This window comes from Rhododendron vialii, chromosome 2a (assembly GCF_030253575.1).
Source record: "Rhododendron vialii isolate Sample 1 chromosome 2a, ASM3025357v1".
NCBI lineage: Eukaryota > Viridiplantae > Streptophyta > Magnoliopsida > Ericales > Ericaceae > Rhododendron > Rhododendron vialii.
Window position 1 is genome coordinate 5,098,871 of NC_080558.1, and position 24,561 is coordinate 5,123,431.

General features: G+C 38.9%; 3 protein-coding genes across 5 annotated transcripts in view; all 3 read right to left on the reverse strand.

The window, feature by feature from the left end:
• The window catches only part of LOC131313241 (polyubiquitin 11-like), a 66,001-nt gene that overhangs the window by 27,590 nt on the left and 13,850 nt on the right, over positions 1-24,561 (reverse strand). The gene's annotated exons all lie outside the window — the stretch shown is intronic.
• Positions 1,576-23,240, reverse strand: LOC131312223 (uncharacterized). Its single transcript, XM_058339932.1, has 12 exons — positions 22,911-23,240; positions 10,820-10,952; positions 7,806-8,698; positions 7,331-7,411; positions 7,210-7,213; positions 6,994-7,090; positions 6,609-6,933; positions 6,354-6,431; positions 5,562-5,618; positions 5,215-5,344; positions 4,476-4,600; positions 1,576-2,773 (listed from the first exon to the last, which is right to left on the reverse strand). Exons 3-12 carry the CDS (start codon positions 8,244-8,246, stop codon positions 2,087-2,089), a joined length of 2,025 nt encoding a protein of 674 aa, XP_058195915.1. The 5' UTR covers positions 8,247-8,698; positions 10,820-10,952; positions 22,911-23,240; the 3' UTR covers positions 1,576-2,086.
• Positions 8,246-17,937, reverse strand: LOC131316989 (polyubiquitin-like). The gene is made up of 12 exons (XM_058346571.1): positions 17,610-17,937; positions 16,003-16,040; positions 15,804-15,869; positions 15,564-15,704; positions 15,143-15,235; positions 11,238-11,272; positions 11,028-11,142; positions 10,820-10,952; positions 10,470-10,501; positions 10,104-10,338; positions 8,781-8,896; positions 8,246-8,698 (listed from the first exon to the last, which is right to left on the reverse strand). Exons 1-12 carry the CDS (start codon positions 17,935-17,937, stop codon positions 8,246-8,248), a joined length of 1,785 nt encoding a protein of 594 aa, XP_058202554.1.

A 24,561-nucleotide genomic window follows, 5' to 3' on the forward strand; every position in this document is an offset into this window, starting at 1 on the left:
GTCACCAAATGATTATCTTTGGCGACGAAAAATTGTTTCGTCACCTTTTTTAAGCTTTCGGTGACGAAAAATGTATTTTGTCGCCAAATGGGTACCTTTGGTGACGAAAATATTTTTTCGTCATTAAACATGTATAATTGGTGACGAAATTATTTATTTCGTCACGAAAGTTGTCAAAACAGTGACGAATTTATTTTTTCGTTGCTAAATATACTCATTTAGTGACGAAATTAAATTTCGTCGCCACTTTTTCGTCGCCACTTTTTCGTCACCAATTTTCATTTTTCTTGTAGTGTTACTTGACTCATGATTCAAATGCACCCTCAGAATAGGCATTTAGTGATTAACCACCTGCTTAGCTCGTTCGGCTCATTTATCTCCCCTATATAGATTCAAGAAATAAATAGCCCGAAAATTCAGAGTAGCTTGCCAAACATTCACTAAACTGAAATGAAATGAAGCACACGGTTTCTAGAAGCAGAAAGCGGAGGCTTTGAACTAGAACGTAGTGAAAGTAATAGAAATGACGATTAAGGAAACGGAAAATGGGTAGTGAGAACGACCTCGTCTTCGCCCGAATCCATTAGGAAGTTTGGAAACCCTAGCCCTTCGCTTTGATCAGATGAAAGAAACGAGCAGAGCAGAGCAGTAAAATGGTTGTCCAAGCGGGTGTACTATGAAGCAACCTCCATACTGGCAGTGCTTTTTCTCAAGGTTGGGCATACACTTCAACAGTGTGCCTAAGGAAAAACAATTAATTTGGAGGTCTAGGCACCGCCATGTGTTACTTCATCGTCCTTATCCATTACACATGTGAAATTCAATAATAGGAGTAATAAGTTTACAAATATATGGACTTATACGGTAGATAAAGTACTGGGCAGTGCATTTCCACTAAGCAATAAATTGTTGACAATAATTTTTTGGTCGTCTTTACTCCAACAAAAATCGTGTTCGTTAGAAATTGCCCTTTTATTCGGAAAAAAAAATGTCATGAAATAAAGATTGGCAGGGCACTTTTATAAACTCTCATGGTAGAAGAAATGTGTCATGTAAAATCAGGAGTGCGAAAATCTCTTTTCTTTCAAATTGGTTGAAATTTTCTTGAGGATGAAGTTCACATTTTATTAGTACAGTATAATTTTTACTTTTATCTCATCCTGTGAAACAAGCGTGACCTAACATTTTCTCGGTCCTTGCCGCAAGGAGAAATAGAGCAATATCCTGGGGAGATTAGTCAATCAGCTAAGTTCACATTAAGGGACTTGTCAAATTGTTACTACGAATATTTTCTATTGCTGATGTCTAGAACACAAAGGAAAGAAAATGAAAGATCATGCTGGAGTTCCTTCGAAACTACTCCCATAAAACTACGGCCATCGAAAAATGATTGTACTTGAAATAGATGGTCGGAAACTGGATAGAAATGCAGATTTTGGTGAAATATTCGGTTGATAGTTTTGCCAAACCTGAACTACTGAAGCATGCTTGAAGTTCTTCCAAGCTACCATCGCTATCCCCTTCTTGACAGCAAAATCACCACGCCAATGATGAAACCATGCAGTAAAAGGAGAGTCCACGCCGATTATTACATCATTCGCTAAATTTTCTCATTATCTTCTCTTATCATAGCATTCAAGTACCAAGGCTGTAATTGGATCAAGAATATTGGTGGAGCCATGGAGAGCAAGGGAACGAGAAAAGAAAAGATTAAAACATTAAATCCCTCCACCAACCCATGATTCAAACCCAGCCTAACGGTAGTGGAGTTTGGTATAAATGGTGGTGGTATTGATCCCGGAAACAGGACAAAAAACCAGAGCCGGCTCTACTACATATAGGCAAATTAGCACCTTGCCTAAGGCCCACCAGAAAAGTACAGACATTTCCAAATACTCACAGAGAATGTCATCTTTCTCAATACTATAGGTAGCCAGATCTTGATCATTTTGCTGTACTTTTCAAGCAAACACGATACGAATTTCGCCAACTGGCACACCTTGCTTATCGGGAATCTTATTCTTCACATCTAAGAGACTGTCCTCTTTGCACACCTTAAGAACTTGAGTTTTGCCATTGCAGTCCTTCACATAATCTTAAAGGTCAAAGGCAACATCTCTAAAATGGAGTTCTCCTTGATGTTACAACAAGCTAAAGTCTTGGAATCCTCAAGTAGCTTGCCTGCATAAGTTAGATCCTCAGCGCCAGCCTCAAAACCCTCCATACTCTGCACTATTGCCTTGATATCTTGAAAAGTTTGCAAGACCTTAACTTTAAGTTTCAGGATCTCTCCGCTATGCATTTTCACCGAAACTGACACCACATCTCTTGGGTTGAAAACCAAATGAAGCATTGATTCTGACTGGATACCGAGTGAGGCCAAAGTTCTGTTATCATCCAGCAGCTCTCCACCGTAGACAAGAGTGAATTGTTCTGATAGGATGCCCTCTTTTGTCTGAATCAAGAGTTTAATGTTCTCGACACTTTCATGAGTCTTTGCTTCAAGTTCAAGTATTTTCTCATTTGATGGTATGTAGACAAGAAGCTTTATCATGTCTATAGCTTGGAGGTAAAGGTGGAGAGTGGAGTTCGTCCGAATACCATGGTCAACGAGCTTGTGGTCATCCTCGAGCTGCTTAACAGAGAAAAAGAGCTCCTGAAGATTTTCAGGAGTGCCTTCCTTGTCATGAAACAAGGCCTTCAGTTTTCTAGTTGTCTCTGATGTCTTCACTTTTAAGGCAACTGTTTTGATGACCTTTAAGTATACCTTCATCTGTAACGAGACATGAGAAGGATTGAAAGTGTTCAAAAGAAGCATCACTAAGATGGTGTTTGTCAAAACTTTTATATTTGTTAAAGCTAATTCTTTTAGTATCAAAATGTTTTTGCCCAAAATAAGTTGTTTTGGTAAACACAACGACACGACTTCCTTTGTGCTAGAATCAGAAATTGTATTCCAAAAGCTTTCACAAACATGCCCTCATACAGATAAGATCAACAAGAAATCCTTCTTCTCATATATGAAAACTACGAAGAAGCTATCTATGTTTCCCAAGAAAGGAATTATACAGTTCCCACGACAATCATTAGCACCAAAAATTGATGAACCACCAAGACACCATCCGAAGAGCTATTTTAGATGACTCAAGCATGTGGCGGATGCAGGATTTCCATGAAAGGGGGCTCTAAAGAAAATTTATCAAGAGTTTGGGATGGTCAAGGTAAAGTTTTTCATCGTTAGTATTGGTACTGTTTTAAGAACAAATGGGAACCACAGTGCTATTTTCACATATATAGCAAAATTCATATGTGGTACACTTTATCGGAACATGGGAGGCCCGGCCCCTGGACTCAAGTCTAGATATTAAGTTCGTGTACATATCCAAGGGTCTGTTTGGTCAACCTCTCGGAAAGAAAAAGAGTACAAACTCCAACTAATATGTCAATTACTTCGGTCTTGTTTGACACCTCATCTCTCATGTCAAATTTGACATTTGGAAAAGTAAGATGTCAAATCTTTTATTTGAAATATTTACCCTCCTAAACTTAACAAAATAAAATAGAAGAACATATTCAAGTAAAATATGCAACATTATATTGGTTGGAGTGGGCATTTTTAGAGATCTTAAATTGTAAGATGTCAACTTGCCACACAACACTTCCAAAGAATTTGACATCCCCAAATTTGAAGCCACAGTGGAGATTAGGCTCACGATGCATTATGCAACACCAAACTTATGCAACATTCTCCATTAAGAATGCAATGCGTAAGAAATAATTTGCCAAGAATTCAGCAAAAAAAATATCACAAACCCAATACTCGTTCATCAAATAAACTGCAATCTGCTACTTTTCAACATATAAATAGCCAAAAATTCGGTTTAATTGCCAATGCACTGAAGTACTACGTTAGGCTCTGACCTTAATTTTTTCCCCTCCTGAAAAAATTAATGAGGTTTCAACCTACTCAAAATGCATGGGAGCAGGGGCGGAGGTAGATGGGGGTGGCCGGGTGCCACCCCCGGTCTGAAAACCTTTCTTTTGTTTTTTTTTTGTTGTACTAACGTCAGTAGGTTTGGTACTTATCGCTACTCGAGCAACATGATTTTCTACAGAATCAATGAAAAAAAATAGCTATTTGAAATAACAAACGGTTTGGATCGTATAAATAACATCCCTATGACTTACATTTACAGACCACAAGAAGATAATGGAACCAAAATCCTTTTTCTTTTCAACAAAAAATAAAACTCAAGACAAGGCTGCTTTTACGGTAACGCTTTTCTTTTGTACTTTTACGAACAACATGCAACAGTCATCTTTCATGGAAAAGTGCCACCCCTTGACCAAATTCTGGCTTTGGGAGTGTATGGTGGCTACCACTCCACTTGCGGGAACATAATGCACGAAAATAATGAGAACTAACAATAAATACAGGAAGAGAAAAAAGAAAAAAACAAAAAGGTGAGGACAACCTCGTCTTCAGTTGAATCCATGGCGATGTTTGGAAGCCCTAGCCCTTTGATCAGATGATAGAAATAGCAAGAAATAGCAGCAGTCTCAGTCGGATGGGGTGTTGCATGAGTTGTTTGGGTTCCCACTAGTCATCGAAATTCATGCAGAAGATTTGTTCTGAAATAATAATATAAATGAAGTGAAGTAAGAAAAATAAATAAAAATAGAAAATATTTTTCTTGATGTAAGAAATCGAAGAAGAAGTTGAAAATTTGTAGTTTTTTACTCCTACGTAAAAAGAATATTCCTGCGAAAATCTAGTATTTTTTGTTTGTAAAATTATGAGCAAAACTAATTTTAGTGTAAAAGTTAGAGACGTGGGTCTCAAAAATTTTCTGTTACGTAAATAGTATAGTATTTATGCATTCTCATACCATTTTTTTCCCACGACTAAACAAACAAAATCAAATCGAGTCTTAAGTCTCAATCAATTGGGTCGGCTATATAAATCATTTTTCTCCATTGAGCTCTGTCGAGGGCCACTTGTTCACTCAAACCCATTAGACTCATATAATTCGAATGGGAGATGGTGCTATGCATTGGTGTGCGCAGCACCGTGCTGCGCACTTCCGAGCCGTCGGATTGTGCATCCGACGGCTCGGATCTCATCTCGGCAATGAACTGCTCTCGATCGTTTGTTGCCGAGATGAGATCCGAGCCGTTAGATGCTCGATCCAACGGCTCGGAGGTTCGTAGCACGCATAGCACCAACCCGAAGTCCTCTCATATATTTGCGCACAACAGCATCCAATGTTAGGGGAGCAAGCTGAACGAGGTATTTTTGAGCAGCAGGGGAGCAAGCTGCAAGGCTTATTCCCTTATTCATTTGCTACCAATTTTATCTATAGATGTGTCTACACGTACAATATAAATTTGGATTCTGTCTAAGAGATTTCTAAGCTTCTAATAAGTCTTCAAATCCTAACCTTTTCATTTCAGTCTATTGGATACTGACACTGTGTCAAGTGGGTTCGATTCTTGGGATTAGGCCGCAAGAAAAGTAATTTCTTGCGAATCGTCTAGTCCCGGCGCGTATGGCATGCTACCTTTGACAGGATTGGGGAGGGGTTAGTCGACGTGAGCTTAAGTTGACCCGAATATCCCTGACCATTGAAAAAAACCAGTTGAATGAGCTCTATGTTTTACAAAATAGCAATGCACTGTTAACACACGACATGGTAACCCGGTAAAAAGCACATGAGGTGGTAACAAAGATGGCGCTTGAAAAATGTGGTCACTCGAGCATTAGCGTTCGATATGATAGCCAGACCGTCGATTGCATATCAACCAACACATTCAAATGTATGATGACACACCCATCAGTTAGTCAGTTTCTACTTTCTACAAAAAGGGCAACCGGCCACTCCTGAAATCAAGCAGCAAAAATCAGGGAGAGTCCCTTTTGTGTATTACCTAATCTGCTGCAGCTCTACAGATATGGTTTCTCGAACTCCTTGAGGAGTTTAGCTCCGTCCGAACAAAGGGGTATTTCGATCATGAAATCATCATCAACATGCCAACGATCCTAGTTGTATGGCTACTAACCAAAACAAATTGGATACACAAGACACCAATACTTCGACATCAAATTTTTTTTTTCCCTCTTTCTTCTTTGCAGTTTTTTGCACATGTTAATAACAGAGTCCATTTTCTTTCCCAAGCTAGTTGATTGTTGTTTAGGAAGCTTTGATTTCGAGACAGGAGAGACTATCTTAATGGGGGGAAGCAGCAGAGAAAAAACCAAATTCGTGGGTCATTCCAATTCCGAGTCATGCTCCCAAAGCAAACTTTAACAGTTGGATACATCAAATCAAAATTGATTCATTTCCAACGCAGACCGCTTTCCATGGATAGTCCGTCTTGAAATCACTTCCGTATTCCACATAGAGTAAACCAAGTTTACCGTAAGGAAAATACTAATTCATACCGAGTACAGCAACAACAAAATGCAAGGTTTTTGCTGATAACACATCCCACAAAAAACAAAAGACAGTTGTTTTACGTAGATGGAAATGCACACAGTGCCACACACCACTCATGCAAGGAAGTTTAGAATCTGCAACTTAAGTAAAAAACAATCCCCTTGCTGTTACATTCAGCATATTTTCCAGTGGACTGAAAGGAATATGATGATTTGGAGCTTGGACCCCTTTCACAAGATATAAAGCAAGCAAGGTGGCCTGGTGGTAACTGTTTGCAAATGGGAAGTTTGCTTGTGAGAACTGTGGCTTCCTTCTCTCTAGCGACAGGAGCTCCGGTGGGATCAAGAGCACAGAAATCCCATTCTCATTCTTTCTGTTTTTCTCATGAGCTAGCTGTTTAACAGTGACCCTGTGAATGTGGTTCGGAATGTAGGAAAAAAACGTGAGAAGCTCAACATGCTCTTCTTCTTGCATAGACTTCAAATTGAAAAACTTCCTGATATACTTTCAACAGTATAATTGAGCCTTCAGAATTGTATTGTTTTGAGATGTATACCACTTGGTGTGACTCAAGTCTGCTCTTAGCGGACTCAACGAGCTTTGGAAGCCAGAAATTTCTCTATTTTCAAAGTAGCTAACTTGCCCTCTAGTCTCTACGGAAGTTTGTCAATAGGAGAAGTATTCATAACAAGGCTTGTTCGGATTGTTAATAATATTCCAAACTATTGTAACAGACCAAGAATAATCGGAAAAAAACCGCGAGATCGTGTACCTACCTAAAATATGTCCAAAACCGACTGCAGTTAGAAACAGATGGTCACATGATGGAGATAACAAGGAAGAACATCTATGTGCAAAACAATTAGAAACCTTCAGCTGTAACTTAAACAAACCTGAAATAATGAAGCATGCTTGTCCAAATCGACTCTCACTGTGCAGTTCTTGATAACAAAATCAGGAAGAGAAATATGACCCTGCATAGGCAATCAACCAAAAAGAGATCACGTATCCCTATTCCATTGACCCGGTTTGTTTCATTAGTTTCTTCATATCATGGCATTAAATCGCAAAGGCTGTGTTTGGATCGTGGATTTGAGGAGGGATTTGTAGAGGGAAAAGGAAAAGCTAATAAGATACTTAAGTAAGAAAAGATAAGTTTTCCCTACCACGTTCCCTTCCCTTGACAAATCCTTCTAAACTTCCATGAGCTGAACGCAGCCTAAGGATAGTGAAGTTTGGTATGAATGGTAAGGTAGTGGAGCCAAAAAAACTACAAATGAAACTGAGCAGTCACAACATAGAGGCAAGTCAGCAAATAGCCTAGGGACAACCAAAAAGCACAAAGTTTCCAAGGTGGCCTAGAGGTTAAAGTGATATTCGGAAAAACTTTGGTACGATACCTCGAAAAACTAAATGGAGATGCGAATGTTTCACTATATTGCACGTAGCCAAATCTTTGTCATCCTTGAGTATTTTTCCAGCATATGCAAGATAATAGCGGTGAACGGGCACACCAAACCTGTGTAAAATCTTAGACTTCACATCCCTGACCCTGTCCTCTTTGCACACTCTAAGAAAGTGTGTTTTTCCATCCAAGTCCATCAAAAATATCTGATAGGTAAAAGGCAACATCTCTAAGAGGGAGTTCTTAATATCATAATAAGCTAAAGTCTTTGAGTTCTCAAGTTGCTTTCCTGCATAAGTTAAATTCTGTTCGTCTATGTCCACAAAAAAAACGAAACTCCGAATTACTGCCTTGACTTCAGGTATCAGGATCTCTCCATTCGGCATTTTCACAGAAACTGACATCACATCTCTTGGGTTGAAAGCCAAATAAAGGATCGATTCTGACTGGATATTGAGAGAGGCCAAAGTCCTGTTTTCTTCCAGCAGCTTTCCACCGTAGAAAAGAGTGAATTGCTTTGATAGATGCCCTCTTTTGTCTGAATCAAGAGTTTAATGTTCTCAACAGTTTCACAAGACTTCGCTTCAACTTTGAATTGTTTTGCATTTGATGGTATGTAGACAAGAAGCTTTATCCTGTCTATAGTTTGGAGAAAAAGATGGAGAGTGGAGTTCGTCCAAATACCATAGTCAACCAGCTTGTGGTCATCCTTGAGCTGCTCACCGGCGAAAAACAGCTCCTGAAGATTTTCCGGAGTGCCTTCCTTCTTATGAAACAATGCCTTCAATTTTTTAGTTGTCTGTGATCTATTCACCTTTAAGGCAACTGTTTTGATGACCTTCACGTATACGTTCATCTGTAACAAAACACAAGAAGGACTGGTAAGTGCTCAGAATAAGTGAAATTATACAATAGTCCGGGGTACCGCCACGTGATACTCCAGACCACTTGTAAAGTTGTCCAGAGTACTGCAAAGTGGTGAAGAAAATAACAATCACAACAACCTCCTTAGCACCCATGGGCCATGTAAGCATCCAAACTCGAAACTCAAGACCTCAACAACCAAGTTATTACAAGAGCAATTGGAATGAACACAAGCATTGAACTGTGTTAAGCGTAGCATGTATCACTAGAGCAATAAACACCAGATTTGAAATATGTGTCCAATGTAAGTTCGATAATGCCGTTGGCCCTGGGTCACTGACTGTATCCCATGGTCTCTCCCTTTCCCGAAATCCGTCACAATTCACTATTTTGTTAAAGCATATAAGTCCAACTAAACTACTTATCCAACAAAACAATGGATAAGTTGATAACCACAACCACAGTCCTCAGGATGAACTGCTTATTCCACAGTGGTGGATAACTAATAGGCCTAGCACCACCCTCCGGAGCAATAATACCAGCTAGATTATCCCTGTCTCTCCATATCATTCGTAAATAACCCTCCAAATCTTTTTTCATCCATTATCCCACTCCTAACGACACTTGGTACAACAATCTCATTGTTTACATAAGCCCATGCATTGTCCGATGCTGATATGCCAACCCTTTGCCTGTGTCTAAAGCATAATTTTTTCCTTTTACCTCTTCCTTTCAAACAAGCGTGACCTAACAATTTCTCAGTCCTCGCCACAAGGAGAAATAGAGCAATATCCTGGGGAGATTTGTCAATCAGCTAAGTTCTCATTAAGGGACTTGTCAAATTGTTAGTATGAATATTTTCTATTACTGATGTCTAGAAAACAAAGGAAAGAAAATGCAAGATCATGTTGGAGCTGCTTTGAAACTAATCCCATACAACTACGAAACAGATGGTCAGAAACTAGATAGAAATGCTGATTTTGGTGAAATATTCAGCTCATAGTTTTGCCAAACCTGAACTACTGAAGCATGCTTGAAGCTCTTCTAAGCTATCATCGCTGTCCACTTCTTGGTAACAAAATCAACCATGCAAACGAGCAAAGCATGCTGTAAAAGGAGAGTCCACCGATTATTACCTCAGTCACCAAATTTTCTCATTATCTTCTCTTATCATAGCATTCAAGTACCAGGGCTGTATTTGGATCAAGAATATTGGCGGAGCCATGGAGAGCAAGGGAACGAGAAAAGAAAAGATCAAAACATTAAATCCAACCACCAACCCATGATTCACACCCAGCTTAATGGTAGTCGAGTTTGGTATAAATGGTGGAGGTAGTGAGCCCGGAAACTGTCCAAAATACCAAAGCCGACTCTACTTCATATAGCCAAATTAGCACCTTGCTCAAGGCCCAGAAAAGTACAAAGGACAAACATTTCCAAAGACTCACAGAGAACAGAATCTTTCTTAACATGGTAGGAAGCCAGATCTCGATCATCCTCCAGTAGTTTTCCAGCCAACACAAGACAAATGCCTCTAACTGGAAAGCCTTTCTCATCAGAAATCTTTTTCTTGACATCCAAGACCCTGTCCTCTTTGCACACCTTAAGAACTAGAGTTTTGCCACTCAAGCCCTTCAAAAATCGTAAAGTTCAAAGGCAACATCTCCAAAAGGGAGTTCTCCTTGATGTTATAACAAGCTAAAGTCTTGGAATCCTGAAGTAGCTTGCCAGCAAAAGTTAAATCCTCTGCGCCTGCCCAAAACCCGACCATACTCAGAACTACTGCCTTGAGATCCTGAACAGTATACCAGACCTTAACTATGAGTATCAGGATCTCTCCGCTTTGCATTTTCACAGAAACTGACACCACATCTCTTTGGTTGGGAACCAAATAAAGCATTGATTCTTACTGGATACCGAGAGAGGCCAAAGTTCAGTTATCATCCAGCAGCTCTCCACCATATAAAAGAGTGAATTGTTCTAATAAGATGCCTTATTTGTCTGAATCAAGAATTTAATGTTCTCGACAGTATCATGAGTCTTTGCTTCAAGTTCAAGTGTTTTCTTATTTGATGGTATGTAGACAAGAAGCTTTATCTTGTCTATAGCTTACCAGTGAAAAAGAGCTCCTGAAGATTTTCTGGAGTGCATTCCTTCTCATGAAACAATGCCTTCAGTTTTTTAGTGGTCTCTGATCTCTTCACCTTTAAGGCAACCGTTTTAATGACCTTCAAGTACACATTCATCTGTAACGAGACATGAGAAGGATTTAAGAGTATTCAAAGAAGCATCGCTAAGATGGTGTTTGTCAATACTTTTACATTTGTAAAAGCTAATTCTTTTAGCATCAAAATGTTTAGGCCCAAAATAAGAAGTGGTGGTAAACACACCGACACAACTTCCGTTATGCAAAAATCAGAAGTTGTATTGCAAAAGCTTTCACAAACATGCCCTCATACAAAAAAGATCAACAAGAAAACACACTTCTCGTATATATCATCCCAATGTTCATTGCTATGCGAAGAACCTACCTATGTTTCCCAAGAAAGGAAGTACCCAGTTCCCACTGCAATCATTAGCACCAAAAAATTGAACCAGCAAGACACCATCTAAAGAGCTATTTTAGATGACTCGAGTAGGTGGCGGATGCAGGATTTCCATGAAAGGGGGCACTGTAGAAAATTTATCAAGAGTTTGGGATGGTTAAGGTAAAAGTATTCATCATTAAGAGCGGTAATGGTACTTTTCTAAGAAAAATGGGAACTAAAGTGCTGTTTGAGTATTTTCACACATATAGCAAAATACATATGTGGTACACTTTGTCCATTCGTCGGAACATGGGAGGCTCGGCCCCTGAACTCAAGTCCAGATATTAGGGTAGCACATGTAGCTAAGGGTCGGTTCAGTCAACCTCGGGAAGAAGAAGAATACAAAATCAAATTTGACATGACGCGTCAAGTGGATGAATTGGCATTTGAACCAACTCCAACTAATATGTCAATTCCTTCGTTGTTGTCTGACACCTCCTCTCCCATGTGAAATTTGACATTTGAAAAAGTAAGATGTCAAATCTTTTCTTTGATATCTTTACCCTCCAAAACTTAACAAAATAAAAGACAAAAACCTATTAAAGTAAAATATGCAACATAGAATTTTAACATCCCCAAATTTGAAGCCACAGTGGAGATTAGGCTCACGATGCATTATGCAACACCAAACTTTGTACAAATGGTTCAGCCTAATCTTACTTAGATGACAAAAGTACCGAAGCAAACCAAATAGCAAATGCTTAAAGATGGTTAATTGCAAGTTTAACATGTCAACTGCTGAAGTTCCTAAACTTCCTCATTAATCAGGAAAAATTATTAAAATTTGTAATGAAAAAATCGACTAGTAACATGCAACATTCTCCATTAAGAATGCGTAAGGAATAATTTGGCAAGAATTCAGCAAAAAAAATCACAAACCCAATATTCGTTCATCAAATAAACTGCAATCTGCAGCTTTTCAACAAATAAATAGCCAAAAATTCGGTTTAGTTGCCAATGCACTGAAGTACTATGTTAGGCTTTGACCTTAATTGAAATGGAATTCTGTTTCTAGAAACAAAAAGAACAGAAGACACTTTTTTCCCCTCACGAACAAGTTAATGAGGTTTCAACCTACTCAAATGCATGGGAGCAGGGGTGGAGGTAAATGGGGGGTGGCCAGGTGGGTGTGGCACATGCCAACCCCGGGTCCGAAAACCTTTCTTCTTCTTCTTTTTATACTAACGTAAGTAGATTTGGTACCTATTGGTCCTTGAACAACTTGATTTTTTACGGAATCAATGAAAAAATAGCAATTTGAAATAACAAACGGTTTGCATCATATGAATAACATCTCTATGAGTTACATTTACAGACCACAAGATAGTTGAACCAAAAACTTTTTTCTTTTCAACAAAAAAATAAAACTCAAGATAAGGCTGCTTTTACGGTAACACTTTTCTTTTGTATTTTTACAAACAACATGCAACAATTATTAGTCATCTTTCATCGAAAAGTGCCACCCCTTGACCAGATTCTGGCTCTGTCACTACATGGGAGTATATGGTGGCTACCACACCACTTGCGGGAACAGAATACTTTGAACTCAAACTAATCAGACTTTTTTGATTCTTCAGCAGTCTTTCTCATTAACCAAATGCACGAAAATAATGAGAACTAACGGGGATAACCTCGTGTTCATTTGAATCCATGGCGATGTTTGGAAACCCTAGCCAGTTGATCAGATGATAGAAATGAGCAAGAAATAGCAGCAGTCTCAGTCGAATGGGGTGTCGTTGTTGGGATACCGCTAGTCATCGAAGCGGAAAGCATTCAAGTGCAGCCAGCAGTAACGGAAATCGTGTACAGTGATCGCGATTTCATTATTTCACGGCCAAATACAAAATGAGCGGCCAAGTGTAATTCCAAGCGGCCAAAGCCATGTAAAACACGGAAGAATCATGTGCAGCGATCACGATTTCACTATTTCGCGGTCATATGCAATTACAAGCGGCCAACTGTAGTTTAAAGCGGCCAAGTGTAATTATTAGCGGCTAAATCCATGTTTAACATGAAAGAATCGGGTGCAGTAATCACGATTGCAATATTTCGCGGCCATATGCAATTCCAAGCGGCCAACTGTAATTTGATGCGGCCAAGTGTTTTTTCGGGCGTCCAAGAGCCATGTTAAACACGAATGAATCGTGTACAGTGATCACGCTTTCATGATTTTGATATAAGAAATCGAAGAGAAAGTTGAAAAATAGTAGTTAAAATTCCTTTTTTTTAGGAAGTGCAAGAAATGCATTAATAAAAAAAAATACAATTGTGCTGTCGCCGTTACAATAATAAAGACACACCAACGACGAACGAAGACCAAACTAGTGCCTAAGGAACATAACGCAACATACTGATCCGCAAAGCACTAAAGACACAACTACTATGCTATTGCCCAAAGATAAAAGGCCAACATAAGGGCTAGGCATGCCAATGACAAGCGAAGATCAACAAGAATCAAATGAACGGAACATAATGTGAAGTGTGTGAGATCGATGTGCTTGCGCCCAAAACAAGTACAAACAAGTACTAAAACGAAAACAACCGAAAGAAACCCACCACCGCAAACTTACTACAACTAAAAATAAAATATAATAGCTCTGATTACACGCATAAACAAGATTCCAACAAAAATCTAGTACTTTGTACTTAAATTTTGAGTGTAAGATTTTTCAGAGGATTCCAACCTAAAATTAACCAGTATAAGCCTAATGGTGGGCTGTGTCCCTGCCCGTTCAAATCCTTTTGTTTCTCAAATTTTGCATTTTGCTATATAAATTCCTTTTCATATAGTATCATTCTCTTTCAAAAGAAAATTGTTTTGGAAAACTAGTGCTGTGGAGATCTTATAAATGGCGTCTCTCATTTTGCTTTTTTAATCAATATGCAATTACATTGTTAAACGGTAGAAAATAGGCAACACATTTTGACGGAAAAATATTTCACGTCAAAACAAACAGAGCCTTAAAAGTCAAAACAAACAGAGCCTTAAAAGTGGAATATTCTGCGATTAAATACAGAGGCAGTGAAGTTCTTGGCTATGTTGCATGAGGGGAAGAAGGGATGAGGGATCTTATGTACCCCATAAAACAATATTTTACCAAACAATTGGTCGAAGGCATTTCCTTTAGCCACTTCTTTTTCTTTTTTTCTTTTTTCAAGCGGAAAGTGATGCATTAACTTAGAAAATTAATGTCAACAAGCCAGATAAACGGCATGCATAAAGTATTCAAGAAGACCATAAGAGTCGTAGTCTAGGTCCTAAGATGACCACAGCCCATGGCATAGGCCAGGACGAATTCCCTAGCTGCGATCCAAGTCTCGCCGGATAGTCGACAGTTTGGTTGGCTTGATGGTAGATGTGGACGACGGTTGAACTTGTCCGGGCAGCACCTTTAGCCACTTCAAACCTTTTTCCTTCATCTAATCTTATCTGCAAGGAGAGAGAGAGAGAGAGAGAGAGAGAGAGAGAGAGAGAGAGAGAGAGAGAGAGAGAAGGCTCGAGAGGAAAGACAGAATGAGAGGAGAAGAGGTGCAAGAGAGGGTGATGGACTTGGGATTGGTGCAGCAAGATCCTAGGTTCAGAAGGAAGGGAGAGGTGGATAAAGGCTTGCCAAATTGGGAGGAATCGGAAAAGAAGCATTTGGGGAAGAGTTTTCTGATGTTTTGTTATATCTAATTAGTCCGGTTGATTGGTGGATTTGCTCTCAACACAAGTGATCAGGGTTCGATTCATAGGTCAAGTTGCACGAGAGTGGTTTCTTGTAAATTCCCTAGATCCGGCGAGGGTGGTCGGCCTTTGACGGACCAGGGAGGCCGAAGGGAATTAGTTGAGATGCGCGTAAACTAACCCGGATACCCCAACCGTCGTAAAGAAATGGCTGATATATGCTGCTTCCAAGAAAATTGTCAAGAATGGAATCAAACCCACCCAAAACACTATTCTACTCCAATTGATAAATGTTTGCATCAGCAATGACAGCAAATCTTGCTTGTTGTGAGAGGGAAAAAAAAAAAAAAGACTCGTTTCCTTGAATACCCAAATTTGGAAATAGAATTTGTTTCCCCAGTTTTGTGCAACCAGAGGCTTCTCTCTGTTCACTTGATACCCTCCTAAGTAAAACAACTTCTATATTGCCCTCCAAGCAAGTATTTTTACAACTTTTATTTATGTTTGAATGACCGCAATCTTCAAAAAAGAACGACCGCAATCTCAAAACCAAAAGGAAATCGCATCACTACAAATCTAGCTAGAAGACAATAATCTCATGCCCATTGATGATTGAACTGGAATCCGAGATTTTGATGGGAGAGTGTAGGAATCGATTTCCTACTTTCTGTAAGACTGATTCTGGATAGTAACCAAAAATCACTTTCTTTTTTCCAGGTGACATAACGTCGAGTCAAAGACACCTGAAATCACATTTCCATTACGCATAAAAATGTTATTGCCATCCAAACCGAGCCTGGGAAAAAAAATACAACAAAAAAAGAGTTCCTCAAGTGAATCACACAGAAAACTGAACCTAAGAGACGGATCATTCCAAAGGCTATATTTGCATTTGATCTGCTATTTCTCTAAAAGAAAGAAACAAAAATAAGTTGGACTTAACATAGTGCAGTATAATACAGACTGCAATCTTAAATACCAAGGTCCATCGGATCAACATAATTAGTGCACTATAAAATTAAGCAGGTTTGATAGTAGTACGCCCACTGCACAAAACAAGTCATGCTCCAGCTCCATCCCTGAAAAAACTACCACAGAAGTCAATTTTACATGTACCCAAATCTTTCTTTTACAAAAGTTGCGGATGGAGAAAAAGCCCTCCGTATATGACTTATTTGTGCAAAGTGGTAGAGAAAATACTGTAACAATCACAACCTCCTTAGCACCCACATAATCCGAACTCTATGGAACTCGAGGCCTCAACTACCGTCGTTACATGGTTGTGGTGCATAACTAAAAGCGCCACCCTCCGGAGGCAGGGACGGAACTAGGATTTCTTAAACGCGAGTGACGAAATATGAACAACAAGATTTTCAAATTTCAAGGGAGAAAAAGCATCCAAAACGAACAATTTAAGGGAAGGATTTTGATTTGGGTATTCGGGGAGATTTTTTGGGTAATGAGTGGAGACAGCTAGAAAGAGAAAGGAGATTAATAATTTAAGAGAAAACTAATGGGAGACCGTGCGCTGAGAGATGGGCTGGGTTTTGGGATCCAAAACGAACAAATTCTAGCACTTAAATGTCTAAATAAAACCCAATACAAAACATAATATCTAGGAGCTCATAACAAACAAAAAACAACTAACACTAATATTAAAATTTGAAAAAAAAGAATCCAAAACTACGCGGGGGCCTTGGCCCCCTTATGTCTAAGAGTAGTTCCGTCTCTGTACCAGAGGAATAACACTAGCTGAACTATCCCCATCTCTCCATCTGACAATCGTAAATAGCCCTCATATATTTTTTCATCGATTATCCCACACCCAACCACGCTTGGTACAACAATCTCATTGTTTACATAAGCCCATGCAATGTCCGATGGTATGCAAACCCTTTGCCTGTGTCTAAACTCTAAAGTATAAGTTTTACTTTTATCTCATCCTGTCAAAACAAGCATGACCTAACAATTTGTAGGTCCTCACCATAAGGAGAAATAGAGCAATATCCTGGCGGGTTTGTCAATTGGCTGAGTTCTCAATATTTTCTGTTACTAATAGAAAACCAAGGAAAGAAAATGCAAGATCAGGTTGGAGTTGCTTTGAAACCATTCCCATACAACTACATCCCTCCAAACCTGATTGTACTTGAAACATATGGTCGGAAACTGGATAGAAATGCAGATTTTGGTGAAATATTCATCTGATAGTTGCCAAACCTGAACTACTGAAGCATGCTTGAAACTCTTCCAAGCTCCATCACTGTCCCCTTCTTGATAGCACATGCAAATGAGGTATCATGTCTGTAAAAGGAGAGTCCACCGATTATTATATCATTCACTAAATTTTCTCATTATCTTCTCTTATCATAGCATCCAAATACCAAGGCTGTATTTGGATCAAGAATATTAGTGGAGCCATGGAGAGCAAGGGAGCGAGAAAAGGAAAAGTTTAAAACATAAAATTCCTCCACCAACCCATGACTCAAACCCAGCCTAATGGTAGTGGAGTTTGGTATATATGGTGGTGATAGTGAGCCCGGAAAATGGCCAAAATATCAGAGCCGATTCTACTACATATAGGCAAATTAGCACCTTCCCTAAGGCCCCCTAGAAAAGTACAAAGGACAAAAACATTTTCAAAGACTCACAGAGAATGGAATCTTTCTCAACATTGTAGGAAGGCAGATTCCGATCATCCACCAGTTGTTTTCTACTACCAAAAAAGAGACGAATGAACCTAACTGGCACACCTTGCTTATCAGAAATCTTATTCTTCACATCCAAGACCCTGTCCTCTTTGCACACCTTAAGAACTAGAGTTTTGCAAGCAGAGTGCTTCACAAAAATCTTAAAGGTCAAAGGCAACATCTCTAAAAGGGAGTTCTCCTTGATGCTACAACAAGCTAATGTCTTGGAATCCTCAAGTAGCTCGCCTGCATAAGTTAGATCCTCAGCTCCAGCCTCAAAACCCACCATACTCTAAACTATTGCCTTGATGTCCTGAAAAGCTTGCAAGACCTTAACTTTAAGTTTCAGGATCTCTCCGCTTTGCATTTTCACAGAAACTGACACCTCATCTCTTGGGTTGAGAACCAAATAAAGCATTGACTCTGACTGGATACCGAGTGAGGCCAAAGTTCTGTTATCATCCAGCAGCTCTCCACCGTAGACAAGAGTGAATTGATCTGAAAGGATGCCCTCTTTTGTCTGAATCTAGAGTTTAATGTTTTCGACTGTTTCATGAGTCTTTGCTTCAAGTTCAAGTGTTTTCTCATTTGATGGTACGTAGACAAGAAGCTTTATCAAGTCTATAGCTTGGAGGTAAAGGTGGAGAGTGGAGTTCATCCGAATACCATGGTCAACGAGCTAGTGATCATCCTCGAGCTGCTTACCAGAGAAAAAGAGCTCCGGAAGATTTTCAGGAGTGCCTTCCTTCTCATGAAACAAGGCCTTCAGTTTTCTAGTTGTCTCTGATCTCTTCACTTTTAAGGAACTGTTTTGATGACCTTCAAGTATACCTTCATCTGTAACGAGACATGAAAAAGGATTACAAAATGTTCAAAAGAAGCATCACTATGATGGTTTTTGTCAAAACTTTTATATTTGTAAAAGCTAATTCTTTTAGCATCAAAATGTTTTGGCCAAAAATAAGAAGTTGTGGTAAACACACCGTCACAACTTCCATTATGCTAAAATCAGAAGTTGTGCCCTCATACATGTAAGATCAACAAGAAAACCCACTCCTCATATATGAGAACTACGAAGAAGCTACCTACGTTTCCCAAGAAAGGAACTATCCAGTTCCCACTACAATAATTAGCACCAAAAATTGATGAACCAGGAAGACACCGTCTAAAGATGACTCAAGCAGGTGGCGAATGCAGGATTTCCATGAAAGGGGGCTCTATAGAAAATTTATCAAGAGTTTGGGATGGTTAAGGTAAAATTATTCATTATTAAGAGCGGTAATGGTACCGTTTTAAGAACAAATGGGAACCAAAGTGCTATTTTCACATATAAAGCAAAATTCAAATGTGGTCCACTCTGTCGGAACATGGGAGGCCCGGCCCCTGAACTCAAGTCCAGATATTAGGTTCGTGTATGTATCTAAGGGTCAGTTTGGTCAACCTCAGGAAGAAAAAGAGTACAAAATCAAATTTGACTTGACATGCCAAGTGGATGAATTGGCATTTGAACCAACTCCAACTAATATGTCAATTACTTTGGTGATGCTTGACACCTCCTCTCTCATGTGAAATTTGGCATTTGAAAAAGTAAGATGTCAAATCTTTTCTTTGATATCTTTACCCTCCAAAACTTAACAAAATAAAAGATAAAAACATATTAAAGTAAAATATGCAACATTAGCTTAGGCATATTGGTTGGAGTGGGCATTTTTTGAGATTTCAACTTGCCACACAAGACTTCCAAAGTATTCGGCATCCCAAAAATTGAAGCCACCGTGGACATTAGGCTCACAATGCATTATGCAACACCAAACTTTGTACAAATGGTTCGGCCCAATCTTAATTACTTAGATGACAAAATACGACAGCGAACCAAAATAGCAAATGCTTAAAGATGGTTAATTACAAGTTTAACATGCCAACTGCTCAGTTTCCTAAACTTCCTCATTAATCAGGAAAAAAATATTAAAATTTGTGATGAACAAATCGACTAGAAACATGCAACATTCTCCATTAAGAATGTGTAAGGAATAATTTGGCAAGAATTCGGTAAAAAAATATCACAAACCCAATACTCGTTCATCAAATAAACTGCAATATGCAGCTTTTCAACAAATAAATAGCCAAAAATTCGAATTAATTGACTACGTTAGGCTCTGACCTTAATTGAAATGGAATTCTGTTTCTAGAAACATAAAGAACAGAAGACACTTTTTTCCCCTCGCGGACAAGTTAATGAGGTTTCAACCTACTCAAATGCATGGAAGAAGGGGCGGAGGTAAATGGGGGGTGGCCGGGTGGGTGTGGCACGTGCCACCCCCGGGTCGGAAAACCTCTCTTCTTCTTCTTCTTCTAATACTAATACTAATACTAACGTAAGTAGATTGGTTTATCGATCCTCGAACAACTTGATTTTTTATGGAATCAAATCTCATTAAATAACATAACTATGACTTACATTTACATTTACAGACCACGAGATAGTTGATCCAAAAACTTTTTTCCTTTTCAACAAAAAATAAAGCTCAAGATAAGGCTGCTTTTCTTTGTATTTTTACGAATTTGGCTTGTCTGTAGTCTAGTTTTGGATTGTAGAGATGCGGTCCAAGTGATCGCAACTGTCGGATGGTATTTTTAATGGTCCAAATTTGTTTTCATATTCTTACCGGTAAAAGTTTTAGTAAAATTGAACAATTGATTATCAAGATGAACTGTTCAGATTGAACCGCACAAGAGAAGCCGGATCCTATTTTTACGAACAACTTGCAACAATTATTAGTCATCTTTCATGGAAAAGTGCCACCCCTTACCCAGATTCTGGCTCCGTCACTACATGGGAGTATATTGTGGCTACCACTCCACTTGGGGGAACATAATGCACGAAAATAATGAGAACCAACGATAAATACAGGAAGAGAAAAGGAAAAAAACAAAAAGGTGAGGACAACCTAGTCTTCAGTTGAATCCATGGCGATGTTTGGAAGCCCTAGCCCTTTGATCAGATGATAGAAATGAGCAAGAAATAGCAGCAGACTCAATCAAATGGGCGGGGGGAGGGAATCTTGTTGGGTTCCCACTAGTCATCGAAGCGGTCAGCATTCCAGTAATGAAGCAACTTCCAAGGAACCCAAATGAAACGTCGTTTCAATTTTCAAGAAATTCACGCAGAAAATGTATTCTAAAAATTAAAAAATAATAAATGAAGTGAAGTAAGAAAAATAAATAAAAATAGAAAAAATAATTCTTGATGTGATGATTTGATAAAAGAAATTGAAGTTGGAAAATTGTAGTTTTTGATTGCAAAAAAAGAATATTCCTACGAAAATCTCGTATTTTTGATCTGTAAAATTATGAGCAAAACTAATTTTAGTGAAAAAGTTAAAGATGTGGGTCTCAAAATTTTTCTGTTAGTAAGGCTCTGTTCAGTTGTCTGGAATGTTGTGTAGGTAATTGGTTCCTAGGAAAAGTGAAGTGAGGTAAAGTAAAAAAACATTAAATTTATTTTCCTGTATGTGTTCTCTTGTCTCTTGACAAGCAATCTTAGGAAAACAAGAATTCCTGACAAGAAATCTTGTAGGAAAACAAGAATTCCTTCCTTTTGGCAAGACCTGTTTTGCATGAAAGTGTTTCTTAGCGGGAAAATTGAAGTTGTGAAGACGCATAAAGTTACAAGCTTTTATGTGTTCTCTTGTCTCTTAACAAGAAATCTTAGGAAAATAAGAATTCTTGACAAGAAATCTTGTAGGAAAACAAGAATTCCCTCCTTTTGGCAAGACCTGTTTTGCATGAAAGTGTTTCTTAGCGGGTAATTGAAGTTGTGAAGACGCAAAAAGTTACAAGAAAGTTGATTTTTCAACCTTTTCGTGCAACTGGACGGGCCTAAATAGTGTTTATGCATTCTCATACTTTTTTTTTCCCGCAATTGAACGAGGTATGTTTGAACAGCAGGGGAGCAAGCTGCAAGGCTTATTCACTTATTCCTTTGCTAGTTGCTACCAATTTTATCTATAGATATGTCTACACGTACAATATAAATTTGGTTTTTATCTAAGAGACTTCTAAGCTTCTAATAAGTCTGGTTCAATTCTTGGGGTCAAGCCGCAAGAAAGTAATTTCTTGTGAATCGCCTAGTCCCGGCGTGTATGCTTGGCGTGCCTTTGACAGAACTGGGGAGGGGTTAGTCGACGTGAGCGTAAGCTGACCCGAATATCCCTAGCCATTGAAAAACTCAGTTAAATGAGCTCTATGTTTTACAAACTAGCGCACTGTAAACACACAAGATGGTAACCCGGTAAAAAACAAGAGGTGGTAACAAAGATGGCGCTTAAAAATGTGGTCACTCGAGCATTAGCATTCGATGTGGTCACCAAACCGTCAATTGCATATCAACCAACACATTCAAATGCATGATGACACATCCATTAGTCAGTTTCTACTTCCTACAAAAAGGGAAACCAGCCACTCCTGAAATCAGAGAGAGTCCCTTTTACCTTATCTGCTGCAGCTCTAACCAAAACAAATTGGATACACAAGAGACCAATACTTTGACATCATCCTTTTTTCTCTTTCTTCTTTGCAGTTTTTTGTACCTGTTAATAACAGAGTCCATTTTCTTCCCCAAGCTAGTTGATTGTTGTTTGGGAAGATTTGATTTCGAGACAGGCAACTATCTTCATGGGGGGAAGCAGCAGAGAAAAAACCACACATTCATCTGAGGTCTACCACTAAGTATATAAACTCCTCAAGAACGTGTGGTTGTAAAGTTGTCCAGGGTACACGTGTCGGTACTCCTGGACTATTGAATAATTACTCTCAGAATAAGCACCAAGTCGGGCGATATTGATTGCCAAAACTTTATATTGGTATAAAAGCTTAATCTTTTAGCATCAAAATGTTTTGGCCCAAAAGAAGAAGTTGAGGTAAACACATTGACACAACTTCCACAAGCGAGAATCAGAAGTTGCATTCCAAGTGGGAATGGGAAAAGCAATAAGTGTCTTCGAATTTCACGGAGGCCAAACATTCCGTACCGTGAGGCCACCGTTTGCCCGGTCCTAACTTCAAGAATCCGGATTTAGTTGAGGTGCGCGCAAACTGGACCAAAGATCCAGTTATCAATAAAAACCAAACTAATGAACTTCTTTTGGTTCTTCAGCACGCTTTCTCATCAACCAAATGCAAGAAAAATAAGGAGAAATATCGATAAAAACAGACACACACACACACACACACAAAGAAAAAAATGAAAAGTAGGGATATGACCTTGTGTTCATTTGAATCCATGGCGATGTTTGGAAACTCCAGCCCGCGTGCCCCTACCAAATTCGATTAGTTCCTCATCTTCAGTTGAATCCATGCCGATGTTTGGAAACCCTAGCCCGCGTCCCCGTACCAAATTCGATTAGTTCCTCATCTCCAGTTGAATCCATGGTGATGTTTGGAAACCCTTGCCCGTTGATCAGATGATAGAAATAAGCAAGAAATAGCAGCAGTCTCAGTCGAATGGGTTCTTCTTGTTGGGATACCGCTAGTCATCGAAGCGGAAAGCATTCAATAAAGTGCGGCCAGCTGTAATTTCAAGCGGTAATGTAAATCGTGTACAGTGATCGCGATTTCAATATTTCGCGGCCAGATGCAATTATCAGCGGCCAACTGTAGTTTAACGCGGCCAAGTGTAATTTAACGCGGCTAAAGTCATGTAAAACACAAAAGAATCGTGTGCAGTGATCACGATTTCAGTATTTCGCGGCCAGATGCAATTATTAGCGGCCATATGTAGTTTGATGCGGCCAAGTGTAATTTCTCGCGGCTAAAGTCATGTAAAACACGAAAGAATCGTGTGCACTGACAACGATTTTCAGTATTTCGCGGTTGGGTTCAATTCCAAGCGGCCAACTGTAATTTAATGCGGCCAATTGTAATTCCTCGCGGAAAAAGCCATTTAAAATACGAAATAATTGTGTACAGTGAACACGATTTTACTATTTCACGGCCATATGCAATTCCAAACGGCCAAGTGGAATTCCGTGCGTTCAAAAGCCTTGGAAATCACAAAAGAATCATGTACAATGATTATGCTTTCAATATTTCGCGGCCAAATGTAATACCAAGAGACATGTAAAATACGAAAAGAATCGTGCACTGTGATCACGCATTTAATAAGTAAGAACAAAACGTGTGTCCCGTAACCACGCTTATTTACTGCAACTTTCGTTTATTTCTTCTTCGTAGATTCAAACAGTGAGGCAACAGCAGTCACCGACGGAATAAAACTCCGCAATCACGCAACAGAATATACTACTACCTCCGAGCTCATTAAAAGGAAATCTTATGATATGTTGGGAATTTCTCGTGATAATCATCCGCGTTTGAAACGTATGTTAATGCCTGAAAGTTGGATAGGGCGGTCCTTGCATAAAGATTATATTGCCCCTAATTTTAATGAAATACAAGATGCTCGCTGAATGATAACAAACTAATCTTTGCTTTGAAAATTCCAAAATTTCTGATATTTAATGATTGTATGTTCTATTCTAGATTAAACAAAGTCATTGATAAATTAATTGAAATGGAATCTGTCTTAAGGTATGGATGAGCTAACAACAAAGGAAAATTTGGAAGAAATACTTATTTCGGATGATCCGAGTTCATAAGATGATTGGACACCAATTTGAATAGATTGCTTTCTATGAATTCAGACAGTGGAAGTACTTCTACATCATGTTATCAAGAATAGTCCTTTTGTATACTGCTTAGTAAATGGATTGAACAGCAGTAGATGATGTATTTCGACTTCATCTTTTTAAGATGAGATGTACTTTTTGTTGAGCTTACCACAAGTATTTCATTCAATCATTATACAGTTCCCATTTGATCAAATATACCACTTGATATCTAACTTATGCTCCACTAC